General features: G+C 42.2%; 1 protein-coding gene across 1 annotated transcript; it reads left to right on the top strand.

The window, feature by feature from the left end:
• The first annotated feature begins 104 nt into the window (after positions 1-104).
• On the top strand, positions 105-6,457 carry LOC103358430 (phosphatidylinositol 3-kinase catalytic subunit type 3). Its single transcript, XM_008283396.1, has 15 exons — positions 105-304; positions 721-802; positions 988-1,055; positions 1,152-1,257; positions 1,491-1,607; positions 1,867-1,998; positions 2,416-2,544; positions 3,005-3,074; positions 4,200-4,264; positions 4,347-4,431; positions 4,510-4,584; positions 4,670-4,838; positions 5,329-5,419; positions 5,569-5,694; positions 6,155-6,457. The coding sequence occupies exons 1-15, from the start codon at positions 105-107 to the stop codon at positions 6,167-6,169; spliced, it is 1,530 nt and encodes a 509-aa protein (XP_008281618.1). The 3' UTR covers positions 6,170-6,457.
• The last annotated feature ends 5,431 nt before the right edge of the window (positions 6,458-11,888 follow it).

Here is an 11,888-nt window from a genome sequence, read left to right as displayed (position 1 = left end):
AGTCATAAACCTAACCCACAAAAAAACAATAATTAAAGACATGACATCAGCACTTCGTTGCATCCCAGTAATTACATGTCATGATCAGTGGCGCTGTGATAGAAATGGAAAGAGCGTTGGGAAGAAATTCATCTTGCTCCATCATCATAATTTTTCCCGTCTCTTCTCTCCAGGATCTGCTGATGTACCTTCTCCAGCTGGTGCAGGCGCTCAAGTACGAGAACTTCGATGATATTCAGGGAGGCTTGGAGCCAGGCAGCAAGAGAGACAGCCAAGGACTTTCAGATGACTCTTCGCTGGACAGGTCAGTGCTTGGATGTTACAGCATTATGTAAGCTACTCTGGCCGTGGATCATAAAAAGGTCAGCGCTACTAGCCACATTGACAGGCACGGGCTTTTTGATAAACATGTAAGAAAAAACATGTTTTTTCATTTCCAGGATCTAAATTTATCCCAAAATGTTCACTGGCTGGGAGAGCTTATGCTGGATTCCAGAATCTGATTATTTCTCTTTCAGAAACCGTAATGAACTCACTGGATGTTGTGATGTTACTGGCAGGTCCACGGGTGCAGCTAGAACCTCAGGCTGTTAGCTGCATGCACACTGTGCTACTGACATGAAGATGTTAAAATAAAATGTTAATACTGAACACATCTTCTAGGTATCATGTTCTACGTTTTGGTTCATCATTTTTGTTTCTGCTTTATTCTTTTTGAAGTTCCCAGATTCTTTCTGGCTCATCGGGATCGTCCACTGCGCCACAGAAAGGCAAGGAAGGAGCTGACAGCGAGAATCTAGAAGTAAGAACATGTTTATTAAAATAAATTAGAGCTGAAAGCACCAGTTGATAAAGCAGAACAGACAGAGCAACAGTAAAGTGCTGATCATTTCAGATGTATTCCTGTTTCAAGGCTTTAAAAAAACACAGGAATATATGATGTATTTGTGTCAGTCTGTGCATCACTGTGCGTATATTTCTTTGTAGCAAGACCTGTGTACGTTCCTCATCTCCCGCGCTTGCAAGAACTCAACGCTTGCCAACTACTTGTACTGGTGAGTGCAGTTCATCATGTTTTCCTCTGTGAAAAAACAAATCAGCTGAGTTTATCATGGCAGAGAATTTGTGTGTTAAATCGGTCTTCCTTCCAGGTATGTGATCGTGGAATGTGAGGATCAGGACACCCAGCAGAGAGATCCCAAGACCCATGAGATGTACCTGAACGTCATGAGGAGGTTCAGCCAGGCTTTGCTCAAGGTCAGCAACATCGTGCACATATTGTACTTTGGCAAATGTTCCCTGACGCACATCAGAATCTGCAAATATAAATTACATGTCATAGTATTGACTTTATTTATCGGAATTTGTATTATATTATTCCCCATGATACCCTGCTTCACTTCACAACCTACTGTTTTTATCACCATTCTTTAAAGTTGTTTTTTAAATGACCCCTGCTCTTAAGCTCACACAACTTGTCTTCCCTCCAGGGTGATAAGAGCGTGAGGGTGATGCGGTCGCTCCTGGCTGCCCAACAAACATTCGTAGACAGACTGGTGCAGCTGATGAAAGCCGTCCAAAGGGAGAGTGGAAATCGCAAGAAGAAGGTAATATTAGAAAACTCACACCTGGTTTGATCTTTGATAACATAAATTATTAGGGGCATTTTTTTTGTCATTTTATTGAATTAGAACTCCTTTTCCCTCACATTCCAATCTGCTGTAGCACATGAGGCAAATCAAGTCCTCCTTTAAAAAGGATTTGGCATGTTTCAAACACAGCCTGGTGTTTAGCTGTAGCTTTCCCTGAATGCACTAATCTTGCTGAATTTTGTTAACATCAGCATCCCTTCATGTGTTTCTGCAGACGGAGCGTTTGCAGGCTCTGCTGGCTGACAACGAGAAAGTGAATCTGTCAGAGATTGAGCCAATTCCTCTTCCTCTGGAGCCTCAGATCAGGATCAGAGGCATCGTCCCAGAAACAGCAACACTCTTCAAGGTACAGAAGACCTTACTGTCATCCTGTTCAATCAATTCCTTGCTGTTTATACAACTGAATGGTCCTAAGTTTAACTGAGATTAAATGACATTTCATTTGTCTGTGACTGCATGCACATCTGCTCTGGAAATCACTCATCTTGTGTTGTCCTGTAAGAAAAAAATCAGAGAAATGTATAATTAGCCTTGTTGTTCTTTTGTTTCATGATGGAATACACAAACACATTTGTTATAGAAATGGCATAAAATATAAAGAACAAACTGTCATGATGCCATTTCTTTAAAAACAGTGCAAGTGCAGCTTAAGTCAACATCAGTCGTTTATGGTCATTTAACGAAACAAAGACACAGATGGTCTTGATAGAGTTGTATTTATTCAGTCTACTGTTTAAGTTTTCCCTCTGTGTGTGTGTGTCAGAGTGCTCTGATGCCTGCCAAGCTGATCTTCAAGGCCGAGGATGGAGCCATGTATCCAGTCATCTTCAAACATGGAGACGACCTGAGACAAGACCAGCTCATCCTGCAGATCATCTCGCTCATGGACAAAGTAGGATCTTGTTTTATACCTATAGGAAAGCAAGCACGCAGTGAGAGATGGTATTATCAGACACAATAAGAGAGGGGCTGCAGGTGAAACATATCTGCAAAATATCAAGGATAACAGCAACATCTAAGACTTATTTCCCCTGTGGTCATTGTTAAGACAGCACTGATGCAGCAGTTTCTATAATATATATCATCAGTATTACATTCAACAACAAAAAAACACTCAAGATAGTCTACACATACACACAAATTAGCTGAAATGAGCAGCTTGCACTTCCAAGAAGCCACAATTTAAATTTATTGCCAAAACTTATGTTCTTTAGTGTGTTTCTTGCACCACATGTCTCTATAATCCTCCTCATACAAGATCTTCTCACATTGTAATGTTTGGACTACAGAACACTGAAGGATCAATTCTCAACTCCTAAATTAAACCCTTCTTTTTGTTTTGGGGCTTATAGCTGTTAAGGAAAGAGAATTTGGACTTGAAGTTGACACCCTACAAAGTTCTGGCCACCAGCACCAAGCACGGTAAGACCTCGTCGCTACTTGTTACTGTGACTACGGTTATGTGATTGTATGATGTAGGAACAGCAATATATTGATAGAACAGTCAGGGCAATCCATTCAAAATAAGCAAATAATGCAGTTTAAAGTTATTAAATATGTGGCATGATGACGTTCTGTGACTGTGGTGGACTTGCAACACGTGTCAGCAGAAACTGTCATGAGTCAGAACACAGCGTTATCAGTAGCAGGAGCTGTCTCAGATATTTTTGACTATTGGCAGTTTCCAGGAACTGATCAGGAGCATGCTTGTGGTTGCACACTGAGAATGTATTCCCTGGAGTTGGACTGTAACATCTTGAGGTGCTTAAGGAAGAACATTCGGTGCTCCAAACCAAGCTGGTGGTGACTGTGCTTAGGTTTTTGACCACAACAACAAAAGGCCCTGCCCATGCTACTTGCTAGATTTGACTTCCTGTGACTTATTTCTCTTCCCTAAAATGGAAGATGAATTTCATTTTAAACTATTTTGAAGCAGATTCAGTGCCCTTTGCAGAAGTGTTGGGAGCACTGTGTCGCTGTACAAGGCTGCTTCTGCATCACTTAGAACCATTCCTGTTCTGTAAGCATGTTAAGCACCATCTGCATTGTTATGCCACAATCAAAACAGCAAACCTTTCATTTTGGTGAAGAAGTCAGAGAGCTAAATCTAGCAAGTAGGGGTGCAACAATTATGTCTCTGTGAATAATCAGCACTCTGCAGCACAACCGTTCAGGTTGTTTGCCCAAATGTTCTCACCGAGACAGCTCAGGATGTCACAGCAGCACCTTGTGTTTACAGTCTGACCCTGGAGGATGAGTTCATGGTGCACAAACCTGTAAATGATAAGCGTGCTGCTGTACCTTCTGCAGTCTCGTAAACGGCAAAGACTGCTGTTTGGTGTCAGTCATAGGCCCATCACTGGTTCATCTGGAGCTGGTGACGTTTGAGGTCAACAGTACTTTCTCTGATGCACACCTGGACACAAAAACATACAGAATCCTGATTTACTTAAGTTACTACCTGCACGTGTTGCATGTAGAAATGTTCGATCGCACCTCATATCTTCCAGTGGAACCAAGACATTGTGCATTTTTTTTCCCTCCCAGGTTTTATGCAGTTTGTTCAGTCTGTTCCTGTGGCTGAAGTCCTGGCTACTGAAGGCAACATCCAGGTAAGTAGTGGAGACATGAGTTGGAGTGTGCAGTCAGGACACTTCATTGATTTGACCTGTCATTTAACCGTCATCTTCACAGAGCTTCTTCAGGAAGCACGCACCGAGTGAAAAAGGTCCCTATGGCATCAGCTCAGAGGTGATGGACACCTACGTCAAGAGCTGTGGTGAGACACTTATTCTGTCTGTGTCTTTGAACACATTAACTGATGTCATCAGTGTACTCAGTGTTTGTGTCCTTCTAGCCGGTTACTGTGTCATCACGTACATCCTGGGAGTAGGAGACAGACACCTGGACAACCTGCTACTGACAAAAACTGGTGAGGCAAACATGCTCATGATGACACTAACATCTAACTTTCTTAGAGACTTTTCTTTACAGTGTTCTCTCCTTTGTTCGTCCAGGGAAGCTCTTCCACATCGACTTTGGCTACATCCTCGGTCGAGACCCCAAACCGCTGCCTCCGCCCATGAAGCTGAGTAAAGAGATGGTGGAAGGGATGGGAGGCATGCAGAGCGAGCAATACCAGGAGTTCAGGAAGCAGTGCTACACCGCCTTCCTTCACCTGAGGAGGTAGACTCACACACTCTGCAGCAGGGGTGTCCAATCGTGGTCCTTGAGGGCCACAATCCTGCATGTTTCTCTTTTCCAACACACCTGATTCAAATGATCAGCTCATCATCAAGCTCTGCAAAAGCCTGATAATGATCCTGATCATGTGAATCAGGTGTGTTGGAAGAGGGAAACATCTAAAACATCCAGGATTGCCCACCCCTGCTCTACAGCAAACCCTTTTAAAATTTAAAGTAAGACTGATGCATAGTGTTGTAATGTTAATTTAGGGTATCTGTACCTCAATTTTGACTGGTCAAAGCAGACTTACAGCTTGAATGTAATTATAGACATCAGTAGTTCAGGCTTCAAAAATCAACAACTGATCAAATTTCTGATGTGCAAAACAGAATTCTTCTTCAAAATATCCTCTGCACTGTAGTTAACAATCAAGTTGACCTTACTAATGTCATCATGGACTGAACACTATGTGACCTCTCCTTCTCTTCAGATACTCCAACCTGATCCTGAATCTGTTCTCTCTCATGGTGGATGCCAATATTCCTGACATTGCTCTTGAGCCTGACAAGACTGTAAAAAAGGTCAGTTTGTTTTTAACTGAACTCAAAACAATGTCTGTCTCCCACCTTTGACAATAACACACTAACCGTGTATAGTTCAGCTGCAATACACATCAGTATTTCTTCCTGTCTGACATTTACCCCTTCATAACACATGCATTTACCTTCAGGTGCAGGACAAGTTCAGATTGGACCTGTCGGACGAGGAGGCGGTCCACTACATGCAGAGTCTCATCGATGAGAGTGTGGGAGCTTTGTTTGCTGCTGTGGTTGAGCAGATACACAAATTTGCACAGGTAAGTAAAACACACAACATACTTTTACAATTGCAGGAACATAATCTAGGAATCATTGAAAGAGTCACTCACTGCCTGCAAGGAAGGTTACCGTGGCCAGCAAAAGTTCTCAGGCGAATGGCTCCAGCTTTAGTCAAAAGGCCTTCAGCTCTGCTTCCTGACCTGATGCACCTTCTCTGGTCTCGGAGACTGTAGGCTCTTCCAAAAGGAACACTGTTGTTTCTTCTTTTGGTTCTGGACATCATTGGGTCGTTACAGCTACACGGTGTTGCGCAGCCTCCTGACTTCTTGCTCACACATAACACTTACGTGCTACCTAAAGAGTCAGAGCTGCAGCATGTACCTTTACATAACAGTCATTTGTTGCTATATTAAAGACAGATTTATGTTAAAAATCTAACATTTTGCACCTTTAAGTCAAAGTACATCATCTTGAAACTTTGTTCCCGTCTCTCTTCAGTACTGGCGCAGATGAGCAGAACAGACAGACGGCTTAGATGATGCTGAAGTTCTGCGGCAGAAACGCGTGATGGTACGGCTCTGACCCGACCGATGCTGTCTATGTGTGAGTGTGTGAGAAGATGAAAGAAAGAAACCCAGTGACACTGTTAAAAAGGCCAAGAATGCACTGCCAACCTTTACTGCAAGACAGTTCAACAAGGACATGCACATCTTTGTTTGCTTATGTATATAACATGTATATTAATTATTGAATGAATGAATGAAATGTAAGGCCAAATAAAAGACTGTTGTTACAACTAAACATACTCACAGCGTGGTGTATTTCCAAAACACTGTATATTTTCCATCATTTAAGCCCAAAAAAGTGCAGCTATGCAGCGTTTATGACGCGCAACATGTTTCTTAATTGAGCATGGCTGACCATCTGTGGATGGTGAGACTGTCAATGCTGGGGGCAGAAACAAGTTGAACCCCCAGAGGCTTGATGAGTCACTGAGCGAGTGACTAAGCATTTCCTGCCAGACACGGAACACCAGCCCGTCTGATTCAAGCACAACATATACATTTAAGTTTTTCGACAGTACCGTTTATAGCTACTGTTAGAAATGACAGATAATTATTTTTAGTATACGTGAAATTTTCAGTTGCTCGTTAACCTGTTTTCAAAATGTTTTTTCGCACATTGAAATTTGAGGCTAACTATTAAAGATAAAAGCCTGACATTTAACCATTTATCATGCAACTGAGAGTGATGCTGCAGAATAGAACTGGTGTTATTTTCTGAACCGCATGTCTCAATAATAGAAAAACATACTTGATCCTAGAAAATACAGAAACTCTGATAACTGAGCAAGTTGTACCACAAAAACAGAAATATTGCTGGATAGCCTAAAAAAAAGTAGAAAGGAGTATCTAGAGTATTAAAATGGTTCTCCCAGTATAACTGAGGATTTCTTTTAATGATTGTTGTAGCCACGGTTTATATTTTAGACCCAACTTTGTAGGCTGGAGAAACACAGTTTACCCTTAAGCATCTCTTCCAATAACAGTTCACTGTTACTATAAATAAACATGTACTTACACTTTCTGCAGCTTGTGACATTGGTCTTGAAGGCCGACTTTATTCCCATCGGAACACAAAGCAAGAGTGGAAAACTGTGGAACAAATTTACCACCAAGGGCCTTGCTCACATCAGATTAACATTAAATATAGTAGATGCGTGACAGTTTCCCACTATCCCAACAGATCTAATTGTTGTGGTTCGACATGTCACACCTGCTCAGTTTCTTCTCTTTTTGGCGCCGAGAATTTCATATTAGAGACAATTCTGTACGTTTTGTTTCCTATTATTGTAAAAATCCCTAGTTGACTTCTGCAGTATCTTTTTATTTTTATTATTATGAGCTTATATATGGGACTTTTCATGATGGCTACTGGTTTTTTCTTTCCATATTTTAACTCACCCATAATTGGAGACTATTTGATCTACTTGTCCAGTATTGCAGATTCTGACTAAATGACATGAAGAGACTTTTGTTTTTGTTAGTTCCTCTGATATGTTTGAATGATGAGATGAAATCAATTTCAAGCTATGTTTGAATATCAACAGTAATTTAAAAAAAAATAAAAAAATCTTGGAAAGTATTTGATATACCAAGCTAAAATTTTAATATCCAGATTTTATGCAACAACATTTTCCCACTACTAAGAGCTGGTTAAGCAGAAGCAACCATCATCTAATTAGTGTTGGGAATCACAGAGTAACGGTTTTATCATTAAACTGCAGTTTAAAACAAAGAGGGAATTTTTGACCCCCCATTTGTCGTACATGAGTTAAGTTGGGTTAGTTTAAGAATCTCTTCAGGGCCGGTATGGACAAGAGGAACAGCCACACCGATACTGCTTCCACTATGTGGACATGTGACTACTGCACATTTATTTATTAAGCTTGTATTACCAGGGAATATTTTAAAATATTAAAATTAATCTCATAACTGTGCAACACAAACATGCATTTGTTGTGCATTAAACAGCCACCACTGTCAGCACACTTGAGTAAACTTGTAAATTAGTTTTTTTAATCTAATATCAACAATACAACTCCACTTTGATAACCTTTGGTCCACTTGTTATCTCATTAAGTGTTGGCATATTCCATATCATGAATAGAAAAGGTCAGTTTTAACAGCAAATATCATGATCTCATGGTAGAATTCATTACAAGAAACAAGGTCACCTCAGGAGTCGGTGAGCTGTAGCAGAGTGCCAAAACACACTCATGATCCAAGAATAAGCAAAGTCAGACCCGTCAGTGGAGAGCTTCAGAAAAGTTACTGCAAATAGAAAAGAGGAAAAAAAAAAAGTGTTTGTGCTCCTGGAGGGAACAGCAGCTCGACTGTTGTGTGGTCAGGTGCTCAACACACACGCCAGCTTTCTGCTTTACTCATTAATCATCTCTCCACAATGAGAGCTCTGTGCTTATTAATAACAGCCATGCCACTGGCTGCAGCTTTGGATAACCCCCCGGGTCTCTGTGGACTCCTGGAAAAGCAAGATGGGGAAACAAACAATGTTGGACGGCCAAAGCCGCAAGGCTCCCCAATGTTGCGGAAAGAGTGCAACACCAGCAAAACAGAAGGCAGAAAAGCGAGATGTCAAGATGTTCCTGGGCTTCATGCGGGAGGTAGGATGAGGTGTCAGTCACAGCTCAGAGGCAGCGGAGCTCTGATGGGGCAACTGTGAGTCAGAAAGAGTTCAGAACAGCGAATGACAGAAGAAAAAACGACCCTTTATCACTTTCGGGGGGAGAAGAGCAGCATGAAGGAGCTGCTGGCTGCATGTGGGGGGTCAGAAGTTTTCTTAGTTCTTGTTTATGAAGCTCATGGTTTGGACTTTCTGTTCAGTGGCACTGGACCTCAGAGAGAGGAAGAACCGAGACCAGATTCATACGTGTACAAACAGAAAAACAGCTCCGCTTGGACCAGCCAGATAAACTATCTCTGCTTCACTGGTGGTTCTCACTCACCAGTCAAAGCTCCGAGGCTTCAGCGCTGCACTCTGACTCACATCATCGGAGGAAAGTGCTCGGAGGTTTCAGACCGGGAGCCACATTTCTGTCACTTGACGCAAGCCGCCAAATAAACAGAATCATTATGTGAGAGGTCATCTGCTGGCGCCGGAGACACATGATGTGCTCCCAACAACAGATCAGCTTCTGGCTCTTTGTCACTGGATGTCTCAGCAAGAACGGAAGGTCAAAGGTCAGGGCCAAGAACAAGAACAGCACCTGAAGACGTTTCAAGGATCCAGAACGTTGCTGAACAACAGCATGTTTGAACCTTTCAGCTCATAGAAGGTGACCGCTGCCTTCTGACCAACTCACACAGAATCTATGTTGAATTAATTCAGCGACGTTTTAGGAACCAAACTGAATCCGTATCGAGGATCCACCATGAGCATGAGTTCTGTAAATCACTCTATGGTTTTAGTCATTTTGTGGTAAAGTCACAACAGAACCACCAAAAATTCAAGCTTGAAAGCTGTTTTATCCTTGAAAACTGCAAAAATAATTAAGCACATCGTTTGGTTTTCCTCAGCCGATTAAGTTTGCTGAATTTCTGACAGCGAAACGTAATTTAAAGCTCAGGGAAAGACACTAAGAGGATCTGAGTTTAAGTTTTGCTCATACTTTAAAGGTTAAAAGTTCATCCCTGACATTTACAGATCTATTTGTATCCTGAGATTTTCATCACATACTTTGTCCTGGAAATTGGAACATCTACAGTTTGATTTTTGTAAGAACATTGTGAGGATGACTTATGAGCTTAAAAGTTTAGGTTCAAAAATATTTACTTTTCTCCTCTTCAAGATGTTTTTTCCTCATTATTTCTGCAAGAAGTTATCTGAAACACAACCTACTTCTTTTAGTTTTTGACTGCTCAGGTAGTTTTTCATTTATTTCATATGATTTATGATGAAGTGATCTCGACACATAACAGCACCACTGTGTGACATGAAGACAAAATGGAGTTTGCAGCAGATTCTTCTTTCTTTTTAACCCAATCAAAGCTCGGCCTGACAGACGTGTGATACCTTCAGAGCTTTGTTAGTCTCCTGGGGTCAGTTTTCATTTGTCCTACGTGTCCTCAGAGGAGTCAAACACAGGCCTCAGTCTACTTCCAGTCCTCTGCTGTCCCAGTACGATGCACACGAGCTGTTTCCCACCGCTGAGCTCAGGTCCTGGTCGGAGGAGAGACGAGACGAGGGCTCGATGGAGACGTGGTCGTCGGTGAGCTCCAGGTGGACGTCACAGGGGTCGACTGGGACCAGAGATGGACGAACCAAAGAGACTGGGTCCTGGACAGACACCTTAAAAGGAAAGAGAGACCTCATTGTGAGACATTTGTTGAGGAAAAACAGGCAGAGTGTTTGATTTTACAGGAGCGCAGCAGCAGAAATCATACCGGGGTTTTGGGTTGATTCTCAGCAGTTTGTACATCTCGTCTCAGTTTTCGCACAAGCACAGTGAGAAGTGGAAGAATGAGCAGAGAAGTGAGAAAGACTCCCAGACAGATGACAGGCAGCAGCCCTGCACACAGAAGACACAAGAAACACTGAATAACTCCACCGTCGGTGAACAAGTTGATGAACAGGCTGCAGGAGGAGACGCACTGTGGCTGGATGTGGATCCTCTGCAGCCTCTGAGCAGGACAATATCTCGTGTGGACACTTGATTTTAGCTGGCTGAAGATCTCCAGACCCCACATGATTGGCCTGGAGCTCCTGACCGGATCTCCATCCCTCGTTATTCTCCCCGCCTACCTTCCTAGCTGACTGATCCAACGGCATCAAACAGTAGTAAACGCCACACCTGGGGGTTTGAATCTGCAGCTAACCTCACAGTCAGGGCAGCTGGGATTTAATGTGCATATGGAACTCCCAACAGCTTTAGATGTTGCATGTTGTCCAGTGTTTCTGTGGCCACCATAAATGTTTACTAGTAGCTCTAAGCCAGGGGTGTCCAATGCTGCATGTTTTAGATGTCTCCTTCTTCCAACACACCTGATTCACATGATCAGGATCGTTATCAGGCTTCTGCAGAGCTTGATGATGAGATGATCATGTGAATCAGGTGTGCTGGAAGAAGGAAACATCTGAAACATGCAGGATTGTGGCCCTTGAGGACCAGGATTGGACACCCCTGCTTTATAGTTTGTAACTCTGTTAGACCTCCTTTGGTTTTTAGTTCTTTGATTTGGCTAAATCCGCCGGCTGTGTTTACTGTGCAGTGTTATCACCTTTTCTTTTGTTAATCATGCCTCTAAGCAATAAATTGCTTTACCAAACCAAGAGCACCTGGTTGTTGCTCTCTTCCTGGCTCACCTCAGACAGCTGGGTTGTAACACCAGACAGAAGATTTAGTTGGAAGATTGGGTGCCTAACTGTTTNCAGGATTGCCCACCCCTGCTCTACAGCAAACCCTTTTAAAATTTAAAGTAAGACTGATGCATAGTGTTGCAATGTTAATTTAGGGTATCTGTACCTCAATTTTGACTGGTCAAAGCAGACTTACAGCTTGAATGTAATTATAGACATCAGTAGTTCAGGTTTCAAAAATCAACAACTGATCAAATTTCTGATGTGCAAAACAGAATTCTTCTTCAAAATATCCTCTGCACTGTAGTTGACAATCAAGTTGACTTTACTAATGTCTTGATGGACTGAACACTAT

Source organism: Stegastes partitus, unplaced genomic scaffold, assembly GCF_000690725.1.
Source record: "Stegastes partitus isolate 25-593 unplaced genomic scaffold, Stegastes_partitus-1.0.2 Scaffold308, whole genome shotgun sequence".
Classification (NCBI taxonomy): domain Eukaryota; kingdom Metazoa; phylum Chordata; class Actinopteri; family Pomacentridae; genus Stegastes; species Stegastes partitus.
This window is presented reverse-complemented; position numbering and strand designations above follow the sequence as displayed.

Bases quoted from the DNA above. Each gene is read 5' to 3' on its own strand.
- LOC103358430 (XM_008283396.1), top strand. From the start codon at position 105: ATGGAAAGAGCGTTGGGAAGAAATTCATCTTGCTCCATCATCATAATT. The intron at 1,056-1,151 runs GTGAGTGCAGTT...TCTTCCTTCCAG, and splicing joins CTTGCCAACTACTTGTACTG to GTATGTGATCGTGGAATGTG. The intron at 5,420-5,568 runs GTCAGTTTGTTT...ATTTACCTTCAG, and splicing joins CTGACAAGACTGTAAAAAAG to GTGCAGGACAAGTTCAGATT.